General features: G+C 41.8%; 3 protein-coding genes across 4 annotated transcripts in view; 2 read left to right on the top strand and 1 right to left on the bottom strand.

The window, feature by feature from the left end:
- Nucleotides 1–133: 133 nt before the first annotated feature.
- On the top strand, nt 134–3,682 carry vsig8b (V-set and immunoglobulin domain containing 8b). The gene is made up of 8 exons (XM_029717191.1): nt 134–261; nt 758–849; nt 1,327–1,496; nt 1,739–1,940; nt 2,484–2,636; nt 2,775–2,897; nt 3,015–3,153; nt 3,279–3,682. Exons 2-8 carry the CDS (start codon nt 768–770, stop codon nt 3,517–3,519), a joined length of 1,110 nt encoding a protein of 369 aa, XP_029573051.1. The 5' UTR covers nt 134–261; nt 758–767; the 3' UTR covers nt 3,520–3,682.
- A 3,641-nt stretch (nt 3,683–7,323) lies between these two features.
- Nucleotides 7,324–9,596, top strand: tas2r202 (taste receptor, type 2, member 202). The gene is made up of 2 exons (XM_029718202.1): nt 7,324–7,932; nt 8,045–9,596. Exon 2 carries the CDS (start codon nt 8,262–8,264, stop codon nt 9,237–9,239), a length of 978 nt encoding a protein of 325 aa, XP_029574062.1. The 5' UTR covers nt 7,324–7,932; nt 8,045–8,261; the 3' UTR covers nt 9,240–9,596.
- Nucleotides 9,597–15,482: 5,886 nt separating this feature from the next.
- Nucleotides 15,483–26,664, bottom strand: part of LOC115164560 (dedicator of cytokinesis protein 5) — a 54,255-nt gene continuing 43,073 nt past the window's right edge. The window contains exons 39-51 of one of the 2 annotated variants that reach the window (XM_029717188.1): nt 25,037–25,141; nt 20,970–21,111; nt 20,654–20,735; nt 20,492–20,576; nt 20,195–20,281; nt 19,830–20,006; nt 17,649–17,732; nt 17,411–17,548; nt 17,015–17,190; nt 16,570–16,720; nt 16,293–16,446; nt 15,964–16,082; nt 15,483–15,867 (exon numbers count right to left, since the gene is read on the bottom strand). In XM_029717188.1, the coding sequence (XP_029573048.1) occupies nt 15,763–15,867; nt 15,964–16,082; nt 16,293–16,446; nt 16,570–16,720; nt 17,015–17,190; nt 17,411–17,548; nt 17,649–17,732; nt 19,830–20,006; nt 20,195–20,281; nt 20,492–20,576; nt 20,654–20,735; nt 20,970–21,111; nt 25,037–25,141 (1,605 nt within the window). In that variant the 3' untranslated portion in view covers nt 15,483–15,762. The remainder of the gene's footprint in view (nt 15,868–15,963; nt 16,083–16,292; nt 16,447–16,569; nt 16,721–17,014; nt 17,191–17,410; nt 17,549–17,648; nt 17,733–19,829; nt 20,007–20,194; nt 20,282–20,491; nt 20,577–20,653; nt 20,736–20,969; nt 21,112–25,036; nt 25,142–26,664) is intronic. The other variant, XM_029717190.1, reaches the window with a different exon arrangement.

Here is a 26,664-nt window from a genome sequence, read left to right as displayed (position 1 = left end):
TTCACACTCCAAAACAGTAGGCTAATACACAGCCCACACAATAGGTGGTGGCATGCACCTCTAACATATGTTTGCGTACCGCCATAATACTGTAGAAGAAGAAGCAGAGGCAGGACTGTATGGAAATAGAGAGGGTGTGGCCTGAGGTTACAGTTTCAGGTGAGAGTAACTGAAGGGAAGGGAAGCAAAGGTTTTGTGCTGTTCCAGTCTGTCAGGACTCTTGGAAACGACTTTACCTTTGGAATATTGCTGAACAGAAAGGTAATTTGTATGAATTAATTGTTTGATTGTTGTCTTGAATACTGCTAAAATATTATGAATATGAGCTGATATAATCGAGAGTTAAATATACAAATTCCTCACTCAGCAACAGCCATTAAGTTGGAGAGGGGGATAATTAACACTTACGTAAAGTACAGTTGGTTATATTGTAGAGTATATGTCCTCTTTGTAGTATTCCCTCCCTTAGTCTTGGACAGAATGGACATATGCCATTCTGTCCAGGGTTATCTATCCCCCTCAGAAAGAGTGCCCCTCAGAAAGAGTGCCCCTCAGAAAGAGTGCCCCTCAGAAAGAGTGCCCCTCAGAAAGAGTGAGCATATTTTATCGTTGTAGTTTCAGTGCATGATAAAGACTACCGATCTGTTAGCTGAGTAATTTTTCCTCATAAAACTAGATTAAAATCACAATGAGGAAGTACACATTCAAACAATTCAGTTAATAATTGTAATCATATTTCTATTGATGTGCCATACAGGTTTACCAATATGGTCACTATGCGAAAGTGCCTTACATGCTCAAGACTACAGTTGGCTGTGATGTTTGTGCTAACAGTTTATCTCAACACAGGTGAGTTGTCAAATAAATCAGGGTTTCCTAACCTAGTCTCCCCATGCTATCCATTATGTTGGGCCCTTCTAGCCTACACTGCACAAGACCACATTTTCGTTTAATTCATATCAAGGTTTTTCTGTCCATTTATCTTTGTCAGGGGATGTAAAATGTGTCTGTGTGACAGGCATTGACTGTACATTCCTACGCAACAGGTTTATTTCACTCAATGTAAACAATAGTGGGGTGGAGCCCAGACAGTGTCCCAGGTCATAACAACGTCAGTTTCTGCTGCATCCAATAGCCAGTGTCTGTCCTACATGTACCTGCATGTTGGATATGTCAAATTTATCAGTAATGCATTTACACTTCTGTGAACTGCTAATGCAGTTTTTCCCCATTTAGAAGTTGTCACTTTAGTCTGTCCCTGCCTGAGGGACTCCACGTTCTTTGTAAGTGTCAACCCTGAATGTGTGTTTTTCTCTGAACCCTCAGATGTCACAGAGGGTATTCAGATAACATCTACAGGGCCTCAGACCATTCAGAAAGCCCAGGGGGAGACAGTCATCCTGGGGTGCACCTTCACCCCTGCCCCCTCTGACATAGGAGAACTGGACATTGAGTGGTACAACGTCCGTCCAGACATGACCCAGAAAGACCAGCTGGTGAGACTACAGAGCAGGGGACACAGGGGATCCTTGATATGGATAACTTATGGGGAGGGTTTGGAGATGAAACATGCATTATCAAATGAATATGTTAGTCTTAACATCCACTCATATAATTTAGGTCAGACTAGTCTTGGAGATCTTATCCTCACTGTTTCAGTAAAAAATCGTGTTCTGAATATGTGTTATCAATACTTGTGTTGTGTAGTTTTTGTCATTGAACTGACTCTATCTCTTAGATCTTATCTTATTCAGGAGGGAAAAAAATGCATTATGGGGACCCCAGCTTGTCTACCAGGATGGACTTCACAGGAGCCCCCGCACTGGGAGACGCATCCATCTCCATCTCTGCAGTGAAGGCCTCAGACACAGCCACCTACCAGTGCAAAGTCAAGAAAGCGCCGGGTGTCGACATGCGAAAAGTCACTCTGGTGGTGATGGGTGAGGAAAGCCGCCCATCCCAGGCTGGTTTCTGTTTTACCAGTTTCATCATTCCACTGTCCTGTGTCTCCTGTTTTTAAATTTGCTCTCTCACTGAGATGGAATGTTAACACCCTGTTAACGCCTTGTTATCTCCAATACTTTCATCCAGCAGCCACACCTCTTTCCTTTGTTCCTATCAATATACCCAATTTCCTCTGGTGGAAATACACTTAGAAGAAATCAACACGTTTACACAATGGCTCACTTTGCTATTGGTTGCAAAAATGCATATGTATAGTACAGGGGCACAACTTTGGTTTTAGAAGCGGGGGGAACATAATTATATATATTTTTTTGTCCAGTCGGATAAACACACCAAACAGCCTACCCGACCACTCGGAGGCGTCCGCATGGTCCTAAAGCACCTTCCTTCGTTTTGTATCACATTCCAATGATAATACTGGTGGGGGACTAAAATGCAATGTCCCCAGCGCCCCTGGTACAGTACATCAAAGTAAATCTTTCCAAAGACACTGTTTTACCTCTATTCTCTTGCACCAGTCCCTCCATCAATGCCTAAGTGCTGGGTTGAAGGTGGCGAGGAGAAGGGGAGCGATGTCTCCCTCCGATGCAAGTCCTCCATGGGATCCAACCCCATCAACTATGTCTGGACCAGAGAGAGTGGAGGGGCCATCCCGCCCACAACAACACAAAGTAGGAACCAAGAACCAAAGCCTCTAGATAAGACATGGCACACATAACCATAGATCTACTGTACTGTACATGTTGATATACTGAGGTGAGGTGTGGCTTGTAGCTGGCAGTGATTGTCTTTTGTGTTTGTTTTTTTAGACTCTCAGACTGGAGAGCTGATGATAAGAAATCACTCAGAGAGCTACATGGGAAACTATCTTTGTGTGGTGTCGAATCCTGTTGGCAAAGCGCAGTGTACATACACCCTGCACGCATACAACCGTAAGTTTAAAACCACAAATGTCTTTATGCCTGTTAATTGGGAGAAAGAAAGTGAGAATGGTGCATATGTGTGGACCTATTCCTTGGAACCTGTCTGAATATCAGGACCTTTTTTAGCTTCTAACAAGGCAGGGACCATAGCGGGTGCTGTGATTGGTGCCCTGCTACTGTTGCTCCTCCTCCTGCTTCTCATCTGGCTTCTGGTCTGCTGCTGCCACAAGCGTCGCTATGAGAAGGAGGTTGCCCATGAAATCAGGTATGAAATATGACATTCCATACATTCCAATAATTACATGCTGCAGCAGACAAACTGGGAAATGAATTTAACTCCTACCTTTCTGTGCTTCTCCTCCGTGGCCTGGCCCTACCCCTGCCCACCAGGGAGGATGCCCCAGCCCCAGAGAGTCGCCCCGCCAGCAGGAACTCCAGCTTCCGCTCGGTCCTAGGCTACCGCTCCCACCCCGGGGTGGTCTACAGCTCCGTAAGAAAGGGCCAGCCCAAGAGGACAGAATCAGGCCACAGCAGCATCTACACAGACAGGAGCAAAGGCACGCCCGCCCCCAGCGGGAAGCAGGCCCCTCCTCTGTTGAAATATGACAGCAGTTATGGCTACCCTGTGTAACAATGTTTTGGGTTGGGATAAGAAACCTCATCACATTTTTGAAGTGTCAGTTTTAGGACATTTTACCAAACTTCAGTATAAACAACTATCACATGCAGGCATAGACCACCACAGTGGAGGTGTCATAATACACATAAAACCTAGTGGTCAAATAGAGAAATGGTTCCAATTGTTTTCCTCCATTTTTCCCATAGGGGATTTTAGAAACACTTAAAATAAGGTCTGTGTTTTGTGTAGGCTTACCCTGGCGTGACATTTTGATAACCATTTAAATCTCTCTAGGACAAGGGGACTTTTATCAAAATATTTGGTTCTATTTACTCTGTTTGAAAATGCTAATTTGCATCAAAGTAGACATCATGCAAGACTACAAATCAGTGCAAGCTCCTGACACCTTTGCTAACAGGTATTGTGTCCGTTTTAAAAACTTGCACAAGACAGTTCACAGAATTATCAGTTTAAAGAAATTTAGCAAATTTTTCAATTCTACCTTTAGCTAACATGTAGATAGTTAATCGAGAGATTCTTAACTTTGCCTCGATTCAGCAGTTTTGTCCAGATCATCATGGTATTTGTTGTTCTTTATGATAGCCACATACAGGCAAATATATTGATAAAAGTCACCTTATCCAAGAGACATTTACACGGTTATTAAAATGTCACGCCAGGGTAAGCCTACACAAAACACAGCCCTTATTTTAAGTGTTTCTAAAATCCTCTACGGGAAAAATGAATGGAGGAAAAACGATTGGAACCATTTCCCTGTTTGACCGCTAGGTTTTATGGGTATTCAGATTCATACTGTGGTACTCTATTAAAGGGTATGTTTTATGTATAATCTCGTTCCCAGCCAGAGCATGTGAGGAGTTGAGCGGTTGGAAATCCAGACAGGGAGCCTAAGAAGGAACGAAAAGTGTGAGTGCGACACAATAGGCTGGTAGGGACATAAAGATCAACCTTTTGTTGTATTAAATCATTGTAGTCTATTAATTGCAATTATAGGCTGTGACTTACTTAGAATTAAATACAAAATAAACCCAAAAATTACTTATTAGTGCCTTTTACATTTTTTGAAATACAAGTTTGGCCAGTCTGTGGCTTCAGGCTCAGATGGTACCTGGAGAGCCAGCCAGCAGCGGAGAATACCCTCCCCACACTTGCAGAGCTACTGGGGATGCTAAACACCCCTTTGGCCACTCTTGCTGGGAAATAGGTAGGCCTAACGGTTTTTAGGCAAAATAACCAAATCAAAACGGAATGCTCCTTGAATGTGGGAATATGCCAGGCCTATTGGGCCAAAATCAATTATGGCCTGTTGTATAGATAATAGAACAAAACTACACTTAAGGTTTAAGAGATCAGATTTTTGTTTATAAATACTTTGCTACAATGATGTAGAGATAACAATGTTATCTCCCCACCTCGTTCTTTTCTTTTAGCATGTGCACGTAGTAAGTACACCATCATACTTTCAGAATAAGTGTCTTTTCAGATTCCACAATGATTATTTAATTGTGGACACTATATCACCGCACTCCCTCTCTTGCTCTTGGTCTTCATCTTGGTAAGTCACCTTTATTAAGCACCTGTGTGTTTCATCAGCTTCTTTATGAAAATATTTAGCGAACTCCACGATAGTAGCTATAGTTAGCAGCACACAAGTAGACTGCAAATGCATGCTGGGCCGGGCATGCCCTGAGCTTGTGAAGTGAGTGCTACTGGCCTGAGCTCTGGAAGTGAGTGCTACTGGCCTGAGCTCTTGAAGTGAGTGCTACTGGCCTGAGCTCGTGAAGTGAGAGCGAAATTGGAGCCTGAGCAAAGCCCTACGCTCTAGCCTTTGGGAATCACGCTCCAGTCGAATTTGGAACGCTCTGCTCACATACTCTGTTCCCAGCCACTTCCACCCTGCGCTTAGCCTGGGGACTATTGGTGCAATAGTGCAATGGATAATATTTTAGTCACGTGTAGCTAAATTCAGAGTTTTGCAAATGAGAAAGAGGTTCTATTTAAAGTGTATGTATGCAGTGAGTGTCAGATGTATGTTTTTAAATCTATGTATGTTTTCATTTGCCCAGGAGACAAGTAACTAAAATGTTTGTCATCTTTTCTATAATTTCACAATAAAGCACTTTCTTTTTTTTTTTTTTTTTTACTAAGAACTTGTTTATCAAGCATGTGATTAATCTGTGTCACCAACTGAAAAAAGCAAATGACCCCACCCTCAACACGCCAAGCCAAATGCACAAGGGAACTCATTTTGACTAGTGATGCTGCAGATTTGATTGACAGACTTTCGTTGGAAATCTTTTTTTATGATGAGATGGAATAACATCGTGTGCCAGTCAGATATGTGAATATGATATTGATTTTGGTAGAAAACGAGAGTATGAAGCAGACTGGCAGAAAGTCTATGATCAAAGGAATGTTTCTATCTATGTAGAAGTAGTGTGGAATGTCTTCAATGATTCAATTGGCTGCAAGGATCTCTGGGTTTTTTGGTTTGTGCATTTTCATACTATAGACCGGGTGTCAAACTCATTCCACGGAGGGCCGCATGTCTGCGGATTTCCACTCCTTCCTTGTATTTGATTGATTAATTAAGTTGACAAATTAGTAAGGAACTCCAATCACCTGATTGTCTAGGTCTTAATTGAACGGAAAACCCATAAACCAGCAGACACTAGGCCCACCATGGAAGGAGTTTGACATCCCTGCCATAGAGCATAATATTGGATCTACTGCCGCGTTCAAAACAACTGGAAACTCAGAAAAATATGAGGTCAAATCATGATGTCAGTGATCTTCAGGTCAGAAAGTCAGAGCTCTGGAAAAAGGCCCCAAGTTGGATTGACCGTTGAAATCGATTTTTCCCACTCTGAGCTCATTTTTTTTCTCAAGTTGGTTTGAACGCACTGAAGTCGGATGTCGAAGATTTCCAAGTTCTGAGCTCCCAGTAGTTTTGAATGCAGCATTAGTATAGCAGGGGTGTCAAACTCATTCCGTGGAGGGCCTAGTGTCTGCAGGTTTTTGTTTTTTCCTTTCAATTACCCCGGAGACAACCAATTGTGACCTTAATTAGTGACCTTAATTCATCAATCAAGGAAAGAGCAAAAACCCACAGACATTTGGCACTCTGTGGAATGAGTTTGACACCTGTGACTTAAACGCAACATGTACAGTGTTTCATTAGCTGAAATAAAAAATCCCCGGAATTTTTCAGCCGCACAAAAAGCTTATTTCTCTCAAATTTTGTGCACACATTTGTTGACATCCCTGTTAGTGGGCATTTCTTCTTTGCCAAGATAATCCATCCACCTGACAGGTGTGGCATATCAAGAAGCTGATTAAACAGCATGATCATTACACAGGTGCACATTGTGCTGGGGACAATAAAAAAAACTCCTGAATTGCTGGGCCTGGCTCCCCAGTGGGTGGGCCTGTGCCCACCCAGGCCCACCCATGGCTGCGCCCCTGCCCAGTCATGTGAAATCCATAGATTAGGGCCTAATTTATTTATTTCAATTGACGGATTTCCTTATATAAACAGTAACTCAGTAAAATCGTTGAAATTGTTGCATGTTGCATTTATATTTTTATTCAGTATAGATTCAAGCCTGCCACAAATAATTAAGCATGTTTTCATTGTGCCCTTGCCAAGCAGAAGGCTTTATTGCTTTACAAGGTTGACCCAGTAAAGTAGAGCTGTTCAATGTTAATCCTGGAGGGCCAAAACACTTCTGGTTTTCATCCTCTCCTTCTAATCAGGGACTGGTTCAAACAAGGGACACCAGGTGAGTGGAATTAACTACCAGGTACTGAAGTGTTTCGGCTCTCCAGGACCAGAATTGAACAGCCCTGCTATAAAGTGATGAATTAACACAGCATTTGAAGGTGAGCCAAAGGCAGGTTGTCCCCTTTATGATACGTAAATTGACCTTGTGGGACGATGTGTAAATCTGTGGCCATAGCTCCAGGAAGTACATTTGCATGGACACTGGACCTCCTGCCTGAGAGGTTTTGTTCAGTATCTGTGGTTTGGCAAACCTGTCATGCTGCAGTACTTCTTGTACAGTAATTCCACCGGATATACACACATCTTCACCCCAGGTCAATGGAAATACCCTGCCACCACTGCCTTTTGCCATCCCCACCATGCAAATACTATTGTGAATAGAGTTTGATGCTTCTTTATAAATTCCAATCAGGCTACTCTGAAATCAAAGGGTCTGTGCCTCAACTTGCGATGCCGTTCTCAGTCAACATCTTCAGGCAACTTCTAAAAGCCAACCTTTTACCTTTTTTTACAAATATATTTTCATCTTCAATGCTAAGATTTTGAATCAGACAACCTATTTCAAGTTGTACTAAAAGAACCAAGAAAAAACATCAGACGCAAAGAGATCTTTTTCTGAGGTAAAGCTGCATCTAAAATAACAACACTCAACATGATGTAAATGCTTACTTTACCCTTGTGGGCTTTAAAATGTTTTCCAGTTAATTTTCTATTTGTACATTTCTTCTACAGAGAACAGAAACCTCCTGGCTATGTGTTGGTCTGATTCAAATGAAGAAAACCCTTGACTGTCTGTGTTAAGTGAAGAATTTGAAAGTAAATGCCATATTAAAAAAGCTTGCAAAATATGGTATCGAAATATTCGAGCACTACCTCCCCCTCAATCTTGAACACATCTTAAAACACCTAAAATTAGCTGGTGGACGTTGTTTAAAGAACCAACAGCACCATGCAAGGAGCTAATAAGGTGGCTATCTGGGTCATTACTGGCCTGATGGCCATACTCACCATATTCTTCAACCTGTTCATCTTCCTGATGAGCCTGAAGAGCTATAAGCAGAACAAACACTGGACCCCCTGTGAGACCATCATCACAGCCCTGTCCCTGGCCAATGGAGCTCACCAGCTGCTCTGCTATCTCTGGATGACCATGACCGAAATAGACAAAGACTGCCGACTGGAAGAGCTGTTCTACTCCTTAATGATATTGACAGTGTTCAGCCTCAAGTTCACCATCATGTGGACCACCTCCTTCCTGACCTTCTACTACAGCACCAAGCTAGTCATCGAGCCCATCCACTGCTACACCAAGATCCAGGAGGCCATCCTGAAGCACGTCACCACTGTGGTCCTGGTCATCCCTATGTGTGGTCTCAGCACGTGTCTGCCCATGCTGACTGTCCTCGTCCCTGAGAACAACACATCGGAAAACATGGACTGTGGTTCCATCATGCCTGATGACACCCCTGGCATGATCTATAACACTGTTTATCTAGTCCTCTCTAACATCCTACCAGGAATTCTGATGGTAAAGTGTTGCATATCCATCTCTGTTCACCTGGGCATCCATCTCCAGCACATGAAGGCCAGTACCAATGGTTCCCACGCACCCAAGCTGGGCTCCGAGATGCGGGTGATACGCATGACCCTCGCCCTGGTGGTTGTTTTCCTCTGTTTCATGGTGGTTGATCTATATGCGTACTATCAGGTGACGGTGAAGAAAGAGAATGCTATTCTGCTCTCTTTTCTCTTCACCTCCATCTATACCACTTTCAGTGCCTTGGTTCTTATCTACGGTAAGAAGACATTCTGGAAGGTTCTCCTCCACTCTTACAATGTCGGCCTGGATGAGTTTCCCTGTCTGTCCTGCCTAAAGGTGCCAGAGACCAAACGCAAACCCAACTCTGCTCACACAGTCAAACACTGAGTCATACCAGGGTAGCCACAATGGCCTTGGGTACGTTAATTTAACATGTTGCGGTGAGCATTCTGGCACAAAAATGGTCACTGTGCATCACCCAGGTGGGTGCCCCACATTGGTGGTGATGAGGTGAGTTTCCCCCTGCTATGCAAAGCGTTTTGAGTATCTCTGTTAGAAGAAAAGCGCTATATAAATTCAATTAATTATTTGCATTATTATGTTTGGATAGTATGGATTTAGAGTCATCTGCTTGTCTGACCACTTAACTTCATCATTAGGTTCAATGTGTTGCTTGTTTTTCCAGGCATAAACCTATATTAGATATATAAAATAACATGTGAATAAATAATATTTTAGCTAACAGCCCTGTCTCTATTGTTTAATGTTCTTCTCAGTATAATTAAGAATATTTTTCAATGGGGTGTAGTTATTAATTCATGAATAACCTGACTTTTGCCATTACAGATATTGATAAAAATATTTACAGTTCATATTAATATCATGGCTACTCATAGGGCTTTGCCATAGTCTACAATAAATGCCTCTATTTCACCTTTGTTGTTTCTCTCATCTCAATAGCTAATATCCAGTGTCAGTTTCTATCTTTTTCAGCTGAGAGCATAGCGAATGGGATTCGTATGGTTCTGTATATTCCTTTGACATCTATACCAAGGTCATTACTAGATAACAACCAAACAAGACACTCTACCAATCAAACTGCATTTGGAAAGGGTGGTTAATATTTGCTGAAAATCTGTACGATGTAATGTGGTTGCATACACATTCTGTATAACCTTTGTTCACAAACCATCTAGAATATTAAGGAAAATATGCAGGGGTGGAAAGCATACTGAAATATCCTACTCCAGTAGAAGTATTGTTACTTTAAATACATTTTACTCAAGTAGATTTAAAATTACTGGTGTAAAAAAAACTACTCAAGTAAAGGCAAAAAGTAGCCCATTTCAAAAGTACTCAGAGTGAAAGTAATTGAGTTACTACTTTATATAAAAACCTTAATAATTAGCTACTTTCGCTAAGGTTACTTGAAAGTTGTTACACATGATCTTTGCCATGCATTAAATTGAAAAGGAAGAGAGGAAATTAATGTACAGAAGGAATTTATGAGTTGCTACAAGGTAAAAAATGAAGATTTGAAAAAAGAATATACTATTAACATTTGAAAATAAATTAAACATTCAAAGCAATTAAAATGTATTGATAAATACAAACCCAATATAAAATAAAGTACATAAACAATGAAGTTGCCAGACTTCAACATACTCCATAAATAAACATGTCTAATCCTTCACCTATTCAATCCCTCATTCACCCCTCTGTTACTTGTCCATAGGACCAGCCGACATTCACTGACTCACCCACACACTCCTACTCAAGTAGAAGTACTGTTACTTTAATGAGATTTTACTCAAGTAGAATTAAAATTACGTACTTTGAAAACAAGCGTAGTTGTAATTAGTTACTTTACACCTCTTAAAATATGTGAAAACCATCCGTCATATTTCGGCAACACTGACAATAAATACCCCACCGCTACATTCCCTCTAGCACCATCTAGTGTGGTCTAATACGGACATGCACAGGGGCATTTATTATCAGTCAGCTGCACTCAAGTCTACTTATGTCCGTCAATGGCATGTGGTCAGGAATGTTGTTTATGTCCAAGAAGATATGGGTAAATGTTGACGGTAAAAACCAGGCCCAGATTAACTCGTCCATGGATGAGCACACATCACAGGGCAGCCTGGAAGCATCCCTACAGTAGTCTGTGGCCATGTGACGAAGGGACTGCAGGGAGAGTGATATCCTGTCCCCCAGTATCTGACAGGAAGGAACAGGCCATTAGCAGACCAGATTACCATGACCAGTAGCTAAATATCACACAGGCCCTACTGCAATAAACTACACTAAACTACGCAATAAACCTCCCTCCCCAGCCCAGCCTACACTACTGTACAGAAACAAACTGCTTTCACGTATGGGAAACAGTATTGTGTTTTACTAAAGTCCACTTCAACATATACGCTAATGCTACGTAAAAAAATAAATGTTCTTCTCAATATAGAACATACAAATAAAGCATGAATATAACTGAAACAGAATAATATGTATAACATGCATAACCGTTGGTATCACAATGAAATTACTGACAGACATACATTCTCTCACTATTTACTGGAAAGAAAATGTGGCTTTGTGTGACAGAATGAGAACGATCTCATTGTCAAACCATCTCAGCAGACGCTGAGGCCCTACATTATCATCGCAATTATCACAATTATTGATCAAAGAAGCTATAATGATGTCCCGCCTAGTGCCTATTACGTCCTTGAAGAGATATAAGGGATGATAAAGGCAATAGATGAGTATAGGATAATGATTCTAAGAACTTCTGCTGACAGGTTAGAGGCTGAAAGTTTAGCCTTCTGTAACAATAGTTCCTTCATTTCAACGGAACATTTTACCCCCTCTGCATACATATTATAACAAACAAAAGTCACCAAACAAATAACATTTATTAAATTATTTATTTCTGTTTGGTCGCCTTTACAAGTTTTATTGGTCAAAAATGTATATTACATCTCTTCATGCTAGTACATAGCTAGAAATCTCTTTACAAATATCTGTTCTGATCATTGTTAGAAAAACTCATACAAAAAGGTTAGTTCCCTTCGAAAATAAAAGACTCATTCTTGCACTATATAAATCAAAACTGTAATTTCTGAAATACATCACATGCATGGATGAGCAATTCAGCAGAAAAAGGGAGCATTGCATAAAAAAATAAAAGAATAAATTTAAAAAAAGTATAGAATGTATATATTGATATATAAATCAAGTTGAAATGTTCACTGTTGAAAGTAGACAATATGTAAATGACCAGGTTTCTATCTGTCTAACTCATGTTGGTTGATGAGTGCATAACAATTCAATTTAAACCTTTATCACTGAAATAATTAAATTAAACAATGAATCAATAAAAGCCTCATTCAAATTCAAATTCAAACTCAAATTCAAATGAAAATAGTAAATGCACCAGGACTTGGAAAGAAAAAACACTTTTCAACTCTAAACAGAGTATTGAGTTTGGACCTGGTAATGGTTTTCACCAGCTACATCCGACCAGCGGTGGAATATGCTGCTCCAGTGTGGCATTCGGGGCTAACCAAGAGACACCTTTGAGAGGGTCCAGAGAAGAGCAGTACAGATCATCATGGGCAGACTACACCTCCTACTCCGATACATGCACCAATCTGGACCTACCATCACTCGACACACGCAGGGAGTCTCTCAAGATCCTTCGCAATCCTATCCCTACCACCATATGCTCTAAAGGATCGTCTGTTAGTGTACACCTGACCCACTCCACAACTTAACTGATCCACTGCAGGACTGAGTGTTTCTGTTGAAGCGCCATCCCAGCCATTGTTCGCCTGCTTAACAGTTGATGATGAACATTATTTGTACATTTTTCATTGCCTACATGTTTTTTATTGTGTTTTAGTTAGTTTTGCCAATTTTTATTTTCAAATGTAAGTTGTACTCACAATTCAGCATGTTGCTGCCATTTGTACAATGCTCTGTTGAAAAAACTGTACAAAAAAACCTACTCTCTACCATAAATGAGAACTTGCTTCAACAAAATAGATTAAGCTGATTTGTATAGAAAGCAAGAGGTCAAGATATAAAGTAGTTTGTTCTTAATTAAAAAAAATAATACAATAAAATCAAATTTACATGAATTCAATCCAGTGCATGTCTCTAAAGAATGTGATATCATTGAGGTACCTGCATATCTTAGTGTGCTTACATCACAGAAGTATGTAAGATCCCTACCTATATGTGCATACTGTATCTATCTCAACTACCTCATACCCCTGCACATCAACTCGGTACTGGTACCCTGTGTATATAGTCAAATTATCGTTACTCATTGTGTATTTATTCCTTGTGTTATTATTGCTGTTTTTTTCTCTCTGCATCGTTGGGAAGGCCCCGTAAGTAAGCATTTCCCTGTTGTTTACAAAGCATGTGACAAATTACATTTGATTTGATTTAATTACTCAGTATTATGAGTCAGTCAAGGTTATTCAATTTGACTTTATCTTAGACAAATACTACTGATTCAATGATTTGGGGAAAATGCCATTTTGATTACAATCTCAGTTCCTTCAAAAAGGACTTCTATGCATGTACTATGTACTATGGCCATGACGGGGTAAAGAGAACCAAGACGTCAAGGGGCGGCATTTACTGTCATTTTAGGTCAGTGCTCACGCAACCATAGATGTAAACTATATAATCAACAACAACAGAATCAAAGCCTGTGCGTGCTGAAACCAGTTGTGAATCACATACCACACATTCTCTGCCCTTGATCAGTAATAGTGATTCTAATTAAAAGGTTTTCACCTAGCTATAATAAAACATTAAAATGCAGTCATTGCCTGTGCTTTTTTTGTGAAGAATGCCCAAAACATGCACCGGAAATTATTAACAATTCAGTGTGATTCTAACACATAATGACAAAAGACAAAATTGAAGCTTTGGTCATTCCCTTACCTAGCAGTGATATAAAATATATACAACAACATTTCAAAGTCCCTTGGGAAATGTGTTAAGGTCACCTTTATTACTACTTTTTCAGAAATACAGTTGAAGTCGGAAGTTTACATACACCTTGGCCAAATACATTCAAACTCAGTTTTTCACAATTCCTGACATTTAATCCTAGTAAAAATTCCCTTGTCTTAGGTCAGTTAGGATAACCACTTTATTTTAAGAATGTGAAATGTCAGAATAATAGTAGAGAGAATGATTTATTTCAGCTTTTATTTCTTTCATCACATTCCCAGTGGGTCAGAAGTTTACATACACTCAATTAGTATTTGGTAGCATTGCCTTTAAATTGTTTAACTTTGGTCAAACGTTTTGAATAGCCTTCCACAAGCTCGAAACAATAAGTTGGGTGAATGTTGGTCCATTCCTCCTGACAGAGCTGGTGTAACTGAGTCAGGTTTGTAGGCCTCCTTGCTCGCACACGTTTTCAGTTCTGCCCACACATTTTCTATGGGATTGAGGTCAGGGCTTTGTGATGGCCACTCCAATACCTTGACTTTGTTGTCCTTAAGCTCTTTTGCCACAACTTTGGAAGTATGCTTGGGGTCTTTGTCCATTTGGAAGACCCATTTGCGACCAACCATTAACTTCCTGACTTGAGATGTCTTGAGATGTTGCCTCAATATATCCACATAATTTTCCATCCTCATGATGCCATCTACTTTGTAAAGTGCACCAGTCCCTCCTGCAGCAAAGCACCCCCACAACATGATGCTGCCACCCCCGTGCTTCACGGTTAGGATGGTGTTCTTCGGCTTGCAAGCCTCCCCCTTTTTCCTCCAAACATAACAATGGTCATTATGGCCAAACAGATCTATTTTTGTTTCATCAGACCAGAGGACATTTCTCCAAAAAGTAAGATCTTTGTCCCCATGTGCAGTTGCAAACTGTAGTCTGGCTTTTTTATGGCAGTTTTGGAGCAGTGGCTTCTTCCATGCTGAGCGGCCTTTCAGGTTATGTCGATATAGGGCTCATTTTACTGTGGATATAGATACTTTTGTAACTGTTTCCTCCAGCATCTTCATAAGGTCCTTTGCTGTTGTTCTGGGATTGATTTGCACTTTTCGCACCAAAGTACGTTAATCTCTAGGAGGCAGAACACGTCTCCTTCCTGAGCGATATGACAGCTGCGTGGTCCCTTGGTGTTTATACTTGCGTACTATTGTTTGTACAGATGAATGTGGTACCTTCAGGCATTTGGACATTTTTCTCAAGGATGAACCAGACTTGTGGAGGTCTATAATTATTTTTCTGAGGTCTTGGCTGATTTATTTTGATTTTCCCATGATATCAAGCAAAGAGGCACTGAGTTTGAAGGTAGGCCTTGAAATACATCCAGAGGTACACTTCCAATTGACTCAAATGATGTCAATTAGCCTATCAGAAGCTTCTAAAGCCATGACATCATTTTCTGGAATTTTCCAAGCTGTTTAAAGGCACAGTCAACATAGTGTATGTAAACTTCTGACCCACTGTAATTGTGATACAGTGACTTATAAGTGAAATAATCTGTCTGTAAACAATTGTTGGAAAAAATACTTGTCATGTACAAAGTAGATGTCCTAACCGACTTGCCAAAACTATTAGTTTGTTAACAAGAAATTTGTGGAGTGGTTGAAAAACGAGTTTTAATGACTCCAACCTAAGTGTATGTAAACCTCCGACTTCAACTGTATGCTTGTTTCTTAGATATTCACAGGGCACATACACCACAATAACCATTTTAGTTGGTTCTTACTTGTCGTAAGTATCAGCAATATAAATTGTTGACATGTAATTCTGAAGTACATAACAGGTATTAGTACTGGTCCTGTACTAGTTCTGTAATAATAAAGTGCTACAGTACCACAAAATAAACCAGCCATCCCAGGCAGCAGGTGGAGGATCCTCACTGAGGACTGTGCTCGTAGGAGCCGGGGAACATAGACTTCCTGGTCTTAGGAGGAGGTGGAGGGGGCTTGCTGTCATTTTTCTGAGGCAGAGTAGGAAGGAACTATGGAGAGACCAGGGTAAAAAATTGACTTTTAAAATAATCTGTTTCACAATGTGCATTTTACAAAAAATATAGATGTTTTCAGTCTAGCGGTACCTCAGAGGAGTTTTGGGAGAGGTCAAACATCTCGTGGGGATGTTTCTTTGGTGGCATGGGTGGGGGTGTCCCAGGAGTGTCAGTGATGGCATCATTATCTTCAAGGAGAGATGAATAACCTGCAGAGAGAGAGAGTGACAAAACACATATATTTTAGGCTGCATGACAGTAACTGTGTGTGGACGAGGCATGGATCCAATACAGGGTTGATCTCTATGACTGTGCAGTTTACTTTTTCTGTGTTCAGAGTGAACCGGTATGTATCTCTAAAAGGTTGTTTGGGATAGGCTGCTTTGAAGGTATCCTTTGTGCGTAGTTAAGCTACGTACCGGAGATGCGAGGAGTGTGAGGAGAGGCTGGCAGGGGGCTGAGAGGGTTGCCAAGGCTGAGCTGAGAAGAGACGCCCTGGAACAGAGACAGGGTCAGGCGACCGTCCCCAAACTGTAGGCTTTTGGGTCTCTGCTGCTTCTCTGGAAGGGTCTGCTAAGGAATTGAGTACAAAGATACAGCCCTCCTTGAAATCAGTCAAGTACATGGGTAATTGCTTACATTCTCAAATTACACATTTGTTGCCTTTGTTTATGAGCCCAAAACCGTTTAAGTTACCTCATCTATGTCTGGCTGTCTCTCCACCAAAACCTGTGACTTGCTCACACTCCATTCTTTTCTGTTCTTTCGGCCGATCCGGTTGTCATCTTCCGAGTGGGACAACATCGAGGCCCGGCGATCATTGGCAGTGGCACGGGACAACAGTGAACTGATGGTGGATATCAGGACAGATAGGGAAAGAGAGAGTGAGAGAAATGGGTGGTGGAGGGGTGTACAGTTAGAGGGATTCATTGGCATGTGCAAGACTTCAGACAATGTCACACTGTGAGATGTGGAAAAGCACAGACAAATATTCCTTACAAACATAGCAACACAAATTGACCACCAGAGCAGCACAAAGAGAGAAACACAGCTAGGGAGAAGGAGGGAGGGAGGAGGGGGACTGTCTCCTGGGAGGAGGAGGGAGGAAGAAGGAGGAAAGAGGAGGAGGTGAAGGACTGACTCCTGGGAGGAGGAGCGCCGGGAGGGTCCATCAGAGGAGGCGGAGCCGCTGGAGAGGCCTGAGGAGGTAGTGGAGAGGATGGAGACGGTGGACATGCGGCGCAGGGTGGAGGACAGGATGTAGGGAATCACTACTGAGCCCACGCGACTCTTCTTCCTCTCAGTCAGAGAGCAGGGCTGGGACACACAAATGGGATTAAACATCATCAGGAAACTTGGCAGGGGATGAGTGGATTGACAGGCAAAACACTAGCAGCAATGGAGTGCCTAAAGAAAGATTTATATAATGTACACTCTGCTTTGAATGAGGGGAGTTTAATAGGGAGGCAGTCAGAGGAGCCAATAGCTAAATTTGCCACCCTCTAACATTAAATTGAGTTTGCTGCTGGCAACTGACCAGGGTTATGACGCCGTAATGCTTCTCCACTCTCTCCCGCAGGTCAGAGAAACAGGTGAGCAGGCGATTGTGTAAGGGCTTCAGCTGCTCCGTGGATTTCTCCCCGTGGATCCGGATCCCATCAGCCAGGAGAGGGATCTGAGGGGAGAGGAGGAGGGAGGAGCCTCTGTTCTTACATCATATACTGCATGTCTAAGGTCAGGTTCAATAACAAGGGGAGAATGAGGATATACTGTACCTGGAGGGCAATAAGATGTTTGAGGACCTCAATGCTCTCAAGGTCCTCTGGGTGTTCATGTATGTAGGTGTCAGTGAAGAACGCCTTCAGAGAAAGAAAGGGGGTGGAATAAAAACATTTTTTACTGGGACATATGGTCATATGGTCACAATAAATAGTAGCAAACATAACAGAGCTGCCGCTTCAAGGAGGCTTTTAAGAAATCCCGCTATGCCCTCCGACGAACCATCAAACAGGCAAAGGGTCAATACAGGACTAAGAACGAATCGTACTACACAGGCTCTGACGCTCGTCGGATGTGGCTGGGCTTGCAAACTATTACAGACTACAAAGGGAAGCTCAGCCGAGAGCTGCCCAGTGACACGAGCCTACCAGACGAGCTAAACTACATATATATGCTCGCTTCGAGGCAAATAATACTGAAACATGCATGAGAGCACCAGCTGTTCCCGGAAGGTCTGTGTGATCACGCTCTCCGCAGCCGATGTCAACATTCACAAGGCCACAGGGCCAGATGGATTACCAGGACGTGTACTGCGAGCATGCGCTGACCAACTGGAAAGTGTCTTCACTGACATTTTCAACCTGTCACTGACCGAGTCTGTAATACCAACATGTTTTAAGCAGACCACTATAGACCCTGTGCCTAAGAACACTAAGGTAACCTGCCTAAATGACTACCGACCCGTAGCACTCACGCCTGTAGCCATGAAGTGCTTTGAAAGGCTGGTCATGGCTCACATCAACACCATTATCCCAGAAACCGTAGACCCACTCAAATTTGCATACCACACTAACAGATCCACAGATGACGCAATCTCTATTGCACTCCACACTGGCCTTTCCCACCTGGACAAAAGGAACACCTATGTGAGAATGCTACTCATTGACTACAGCTCAGCATTCAACACCATAGTGCCCTCAAAGCTCATCAATAAGCTAAGGACCCTGGGACTAAACACCTCCCTTTGCAACTGGTTCCTGGACTTCCTGATGGGCTGCCCGCAGGTGGTGAGGGTAGGGAACAACACATCCGCCACGCTGATCCTCAACACAGGGGCTCCTCAGGCGTGCGTGCTCAGTCCACTCCTGTACTCCCTGTTCACTCATGACTGCACGGCCAGGCACGACTCCAACACCATCATTAAGTTTGCCGATGACACAACAGTGGTAGGCCTGATCACCGACAACGATGAGACAGCCTATAAGGAGGGGGTCAGAGACCTGGCCATGTGGTGCCAGGACAACAACCTCTCCCTCAACGTGATCAAGACAAATGAGATGATTGTGGACTACAGGAAAAAGAGGGCCGAGCATGCCCCCATTCTCATCGACGGGGCTGTAGTGGAACAGGTTGAGAGCTTCAAGTTCCTTGGTGTCCACATCACCAACAAACTAACATGGTCCAAGCACACCAAGACAGTCGTGAAGAGGGCACGACAAAACCTATTCCCCCTCAGGAGACTGAAAGGTGCGTACGGCCCAGTACATCACTGGGGCCAAGCTTCCTGCCAACCTGGACCTCTATACCAGGCGGTGTCAGAGGACGGCCCTAATAATTTTCGAAGATACCAGCCACCCTAGTCAAAGACTGTTCTCTCTGCTACCGCATGGGCCACCCTAGTCATAGACTGTTCTCTCTGCTACCGCATGGCAAGCGGTACCGGAGCGCCAAGTTTAGGTCAAAGAGGCTTCTAAACAGCTTCTACCCCCAAGCAATAAGACTCCTGAACATCTAATCAAATGGCTACCCAGACTATTTGCATAGCCCCCCCTTTTACACCGCTGCTACTCTCTGTTGTTATCAACTATGCATAGTCACTTTAATAATTCTACCTACATGTACATATTACCTCAATTACCTCGACTAACCGGTGCCCACGCACATTGACTCTGTACGGGTACCCCCCTCTATATAGTCTCGCTATTGTTATTTTATTGCTGCTCTTTAATTACTTGTTACTTTTATTTCTTATTCTTATTTTTTTATATGCTTTGTTGGTTAGGGGCTCGTAAGTAAGCATTTCACTGTAAGTTCCACACCTGCTGTATTCGGCGCATGTGACTAATACAATTTGATTTGATTTGAAAATAAGAACATCAGGTGACAAATCTTCACTGAAATGTGAGATAAAATTGGAAAGGATTTAACCTCCTACAAAATAATAGTGGAAGTCAAACCTTCTCGTAGTTGGTGTAGCCACCCATGACGGCAGGGTCAACAATGCCATTGAGCATCATGGAGAGTGGGTGGACTGACGTGGAGCTGTCACAGGCCTGCTGCTGCACCAGGTTACTGAGCTTCTCATTGGCCATCTCCATGGTTTCCACAGCATTCTGCAGGGGGCTGATCTCTTCCTGACCAATAGAAAAGCAAGGAGAGGTGAGGAGACATTGAAGTGTAGAAGACCAAATTGGTTGAGCAGGAACTATTTGCTATGGGTGGTAGCAGAGTACTCAACTGTGTTTAGATTAAACAAAGAGCACATGAACACCAGTAAGTTTGTTTTACTGTGCTTGTCATCATCATTACTGAGAGAACTTACAACAGAGATGGACTTCACTTCAAACCATTTGAGAATCCCTGGGAAGTAATAGGACGTGATGTAAGTTGTCCTCTCGATCCACATGGTCTGTAACATGAGGCAGAAAATATGCAGGAATGGTTAACACAGATATTTTGAGCAACAACTTATTGTGTTTAACTGCTAAGTAAAAGGGCTATATTCCTGAGTTCCTTAGCGATGTTCAAAGACAAGAGCGTTAGTATAAATGGAGGGATCTGGCTTTGTTGGGACTTTGCAGCATGGTGTGTCTGTCAGAGCTGTGTGAAAGGTACTCACTGCAAATTCATTGTCTGGGTTCTTTGCACCTTTCCTGAAGGGCCTGGAATACTGGAACTGGTCCACTTCATTGGTTCTGTAGTAGCTAGGAGAGGAAGAGGGACCAACAATGTAATGCTATGTAAGATAAATTAATCATACCACAAACTGTTGTGTCCTTACTTTAGAATCTGCTCAGGAACCCCCTTGTCTTTGAACTGGGTGGGCACAGTAAGGACTGGCTTGACTGTGAAACACTGGATGTCTGTGAAGAGCAGCTAAGGATAGGACTGTATATTATTCAAAAACTAAAACTAATCCCTAGTGCTATAGGTAAACAGAGACTGGGGCACCAGTGGATTACAGGTTCAAAACTGTGTCCTTGAAAAAGGTAAAAAATGAACAATGTCCTGATTAGAAGCATTAACACAAATTAACATTTAAATAGCATTAAATAGCTGGGAGAATGAGGGCATGCTGCAAGAGGGCTAAAGGATACGCTGTCCTTGGGAGTTACAGATGTTGTCCCCAGGGGGCGCTGTGCTGGTCATCCTGGCAGCGTTTGGGAACTGAGACAGCAGCTTCAGACTGAAGTCCTCCAACCACTCGTACTCCTTACCACGGTAGATGAACACTTTGTTCTGTATGAGCAAATCCATTCAAAGATAAGTATTCATTACCCCTGGACTTATTCCACATTTTGTTGCGTTACAGACTGAATTCAAAATGGGTTACATTTATTTTTACACACAATAATGACAGAGTGAAAACATGTTTTAGAAATTTTTGCCAATGTATTGAAAATGTAATACAGAAAAAACTAACTGACATAAGTATTCACACACCTGAGTCAATACTTTGTAGAAGCACCTTTGGCGGCGATTACAGCTGTGAGTCTTTTTGGGTAATTCTCTAAGAGCTTCGATTGTTGATCATTGCTAGACAAACATTTTCAAGTCTTGCCATAGATTTTCAATCCAAAACTGTAACTAGGCCACTCAGGAACATTTAATGTAATCTTGGTAAGCAACTCCAGTGTTTTAGGTTATTGTCCTGCTGAAAGGTGAATTCATCTCCCAGTGTCTGTTGGGAAGCAGACTGAACCAGATTTTCCTCTAGGATTTTGCCTGTGCTTAGCTCGATTCAATTTATTTTTATCTTAAAAAACTCCCTAGTCCTTACCAATGACAAGCATCCCCATAACATGATGCAGCCACCACCATGCTTGAAAATATGAACAGTGTTACTCAGTGATGTGCTGTGGATTTGCCCCAAACATAACACTTTGTATTCAGGACATAAAGTTAATTTCATTGCCCAATTTTTTTACAGTTTTAATTTGGTGCCTTATTGAAAACAGGATGCATGTTTTGGAATATTTGTATTCTGTACAGGCTTCCTTCTTTCACTCTGTCATTTAAGTTAGTATTGTAGAGTAACTACAATGTTGTCGATCCATCCTGTTCTCATATCACCACCATTAAACAATGTAACTGTTTCAACGGTGAAATCCCTGAGCAGTTTCGTTCCTCTTAGTTAGGAAGAACTACTGTATCTTTGTAGTGACTGTGTGTATTGAAACACCATCCAAAGCAGAATTATTAACTTAATTATGTTCAAAGGGATATTCAGCGTCTTTTTTTAAAATACACCTACAATCAGTGCCCTTCTTTGCGAGGCATCTGAAAACCTCCCTGGTTTTTGTGCTTGAATCTGTGCTTGAAATTCATTATTCGATTGATGGACCTTATATATAATTGTATGTGTGGGGTACAGTGAGTCATAAAAAATAAATATTAACCACTATTATTGAACACAGAATGAGTCCATGATTTCTTAAGCACAGTTTTACTCCTGAACTTATTTATGCCTGCCATAACAAAGGGGTTGAATACTTATTAACTCAAGACATTTCAGAATACATTTTTTTTATGTCTACAAAAAAAATTCCACTTTGACATGATGGGGTATTATTGTGTGTAGATCAGTGACACAAATATTCGGGCTGTAACAACAAAATGTGGAAAAAGTACGAGGGTGTGAATACTTTCTGAAGGCACTGTATATGGTAGCCAAATAAATATGAATTATATGATTTATATGATTTAATGTGGCAGGGTCTACAGTCAATTACGGACTACAAAAAGAAAACCAGTCCCATCGCGGACCCCGATGTCTTGCTCCCAGACAAACTAAACAACTTCTTCGCTCGCTTTGAGGACAACACAGTGCCACTGACACGGCCAGCTACCAAAACCTGTGGACTTTCCTTCACCACAGCCAACGTGAGTAAAACATTTAAACGTGTTAACCCTCGCAAGGCTGCCGGCCCAGACGGCATCCCCAGCCGCGTCCTCAGAGCATGCGCAGACCAGCTGGCTGGTGTGTTTACGGACATATTCAATCAATCCCTATCCCAGTCTGCTGTTCCCACATGCTTCAAGAGGGCCACCATTGTTCCTGTTCCCAAGAAAGCTAAAGTAACTGAGCTAAACAACTATCGCCCCGTAGCACTCACTTCCGTCATCATGAAGTGCTTTGAGAGACTAGTCAAGGATCATATCACCTCCACCATACCTGATACCCTAGACCCACTCCAATTTGCTTACCGCCCCAATAGGTCCACAGACGACGCAATCGCAATCACACTGCACACTGCCCTAACCCATCTGGACAAGAGGAATACCTATGTAAGAATGCTGTTCATCGACTACAGCTCAGCATGTAACACCATAGTGCCCTCCAAACTCGTCATTAAGCTCGAGACACTGGGTCTCGACCCCGCCCTGTGCAACTGGGTCCTAGACTTCCTGACGGGCTGCCCCCAGGTGATGAGGGTAGGAAACAACATCTTCACCCCGCTGATCCTCAACACTGGGGCCCCACAAAGGTGCGTTCTCAGCCTTCTCCTGTACTCCCTGTTCACCCATGACGGCGTGGCCATCCAACTCAATCATCAAGTTTGCAGACGACACTACAGTGGTAGGCTTGATTACCAACAACGACGAGACGGCCTACAGGGAGGAGGAGAGGGCCCTCGGAGTGTGGTGTCAGGAAAACAACCTCACACTCAACGTCAACAAAACAAAGGAGATGATCGTGGACTTCAGGAAACAGCAGAGGGAGCACCCCCTATACACATTGACGGGACAGTAGTGGAGAAGGTGGAAAGTTTTAAGTTCCTCGGCGTACACATCACAGACAAACTGAAATGGTCCTCCTAAACAGACAGTGTGGTGAAGAAGGCGCAACAGCGCCTCTTCAACCTCAGGAGGCTGAAGACATTTGGCTTGTCACCAAAAACACTCACAAACTTTTACAGATGCACAATCGATAGCATCCTGTCGGGCTGTATCACCGCCTGGTACGGCAACTGCTCCGCCCACAACCGCAAGGCTCTCCAGAGGTTAGTGAGGTCTACATTTACATTTACATTTAAGTCATTTAGCAGACGCTCTTATCCAGAGCGACTTACAAATTGGAAACATAACGCCTCACCGGGGCAAACTACCTGCCCTCCAGGACACCTACACCACCCGATGTCACAGGAAGGCCAAAAAGATCATCAAGGACAACCACCCGAGCCACTGCCTGTTCACCCCGCTATCATCCAGAAGGCGAGGTCAGTACAGGTGCATCAAAGCGGGGACCGAGAGACTGAAAAACAGCTTCTATCTCAAGGCCATCAGACTGTTAAACAGACATCACTAACATTGAGTGGCTGCTGCCAACATACTGACTCAAATCTCTAGCCACTTTAATAATTAAAAATTGGATGTAATAAATGTATCACTAGTCACTTTAAACAATGCCACTTTATATAATGTTTACATACCCTACATTTCTCATCTCATACGTATATACTGTACTCTATACCATCTACTGCATCCTGCCTATGACGTTCGGCCATCGCTCATCCATATATTTATATGTACATATTCTTATTCATTCCTTTACACTTGTGTGCATAAGGTAGTTGTTCTGAAATTGTTAGATTACTTGTTAGATATTACTGCATGGTCGGAACTAGAAGCACAATCATTTCGCTACACTCGCATTAACATCTGCTAACCATGTGCATGTGACCAATAAAATTGTATTTTATTTTATTAATTATTAATGAATTATTATGATGTTATTGAACTATATGCTACAGAAGATGTCAAATCTTAAATTAAAGATGAACTGTGGTATACAGGAATGTGCCACTGCAGTGTAGAAATATTGATGTTATGCCAATCAAAGCAATTCTGCCCTTGATTTTTTATTTAACCCTTATTTAACTAGGCACGTCAGTTAAGAACACATTCTGACAAGAACCTGACAAGATTATGGAAGGTATTCAAACCATAGAATCACCTACTGCTTTATGGAACTGATAACTAGTATAGCCTGCATTATGCATTGTGAAACATTTTTTTAAACAATTGACTATCATTTAATTTGATAGAGCGTGCCATAAGTAAAATTAATAAAAGGCACATTAATACATAATCTCTGGTGAATAAGACAGGCCTTGAAATGTGCTATATAGGCTGAATTTAGGAAAATAGTTAATAATCTCACTCTGAGGAAAGTGGGGAATCCAAGGCCATAGTATCCCACAGCAAAGTATTCTGGCTGAGGCCGCATGGCATGCATTATATTCTCATAGAACTGGGCTTGCTGTTTCTGTGGATGACAGCAGAGAGAGTAACAAAGCCACAATCAGGAACACAGACAACATACAACATACAAAAAACAAACACAAACATGGTTCAGTGTGAAATTTAAGGATCCATAATGAACATAGATTGTCTGGCACAGTGTGACAGAACACAGTTTTTGTACCACTCCACTGCAGCAAAGAACGGTTGAATACCATAATGACACAGTATTTACAAATACATGACATAAAATAGAGTATCACTTCATAATTCATTCACTATTACTTCCTAACGGCAGATGCCATTATGTCAACCGGCAGTGCATGGGTGAGACTGTTGGCAGTAACTCTTATCTCTTCCCCATTTCCTCAACTTCTGTTTTCTGATGTAATGAATAGCTTTTTTCTTCAACTATTACTGTTATTTGGATTGGGCTAGCTGAAATGACCTTCTGTCTTAGACAAGACATGGTTATCCTAGCCTTTGACAATGTATCTTGAACAATTAATTTGCATTGTATAGTGCCTTCAGAAAGTATTCATACCCATTTGATTTATTCCACATTTTGTTGTGTTACAGCCTGAATTCAAAATGGAATAAACATATTTATTTTCTCACACATCTACACACAATACCCCAAAATGAAAAAGTGAAAACATGTTTTTTTTTTTGCAAATTACTTGAAAATTAAGTACAGAAATATCTCATTTATATAAGTATTCACACCCCATGAGTCAATACATGTTAGAATAACCTTTGTCAGTGTTTACAACTGTGAGTCTTTCTGGGTAAGTCTCTAAGAGCTTTGCACACCTGGATTGTACAATATTTGCACATTCTTAAAATAATTCTTTAAGCTCTGTCAAGTTGGTTGTTGATCATTGCTAGACAGCCATTTTCAAGTTTTGTCATTGATTTTCAAGACGATTTAAGTCAAAACTGTAACTTGGCCTCTCTGGATACTGAGTTAGGAAGGACGTATGCATCTTTGTAGTGACTGGGTATATTGATGCATCATCCAAAGTGTAATTAATAACTTCACCATGCTCATAGGGATATTCAATGTCTGCTTTTGAAATGTTTTACCCATCTAATTTTTACCCAAAGACCTCCCTGGTCTTTGTGGTTGAATCTGTGCTGGAAATTCACTACTCGATTGAGGGACCTTACAGATAATTGTATGGATGGAGGTAATCATTCAAAAATCATGTTAAATACTATTATTGCACAAAGTGAGTCCATGACATGTATTATGTGACTTGTTAAGCACATTTTTACTCCTGAACCTATTTAGGCGTGCATAACAATGGGGTTGAATACTTATTGACTCAAGACATTTCCACTTTTCATTTTTAATTAATACAAATAATAATCTAAAAGCATAATTCCACTTTGACATTATGGGGTATTGTGTGTAGGCCAGTGACACCATTTTAAATTCAGACTGCAACACAACAGATTTGGGAAAAATTCAAGGGGTGTGAATACTTTCTGAAGGCACTGTATCTAATCTCCTAGCCTTTGTGAACACTGAAAAAGCATAACAGT

Source organism: Salmo trutta, chromosome 27, assembly GCF_901001165.1.
Source record: "Salmo trutta chromosome 27, fSalTru1.1, whole genome shotgun sequence".
In the NCBI taxonomy this organism is placed as follows: domain Eukaryota; kingdom Metazoa; phylum Chordata; class Actinopteri; order Salmoniformes; family Salmonidae; genus Salmo; species Salmo trutta.
Note: the sequence above shows the minus strand (reverse complement) of the source record. Positions and strands in the feature narration are given on the sequence as shown.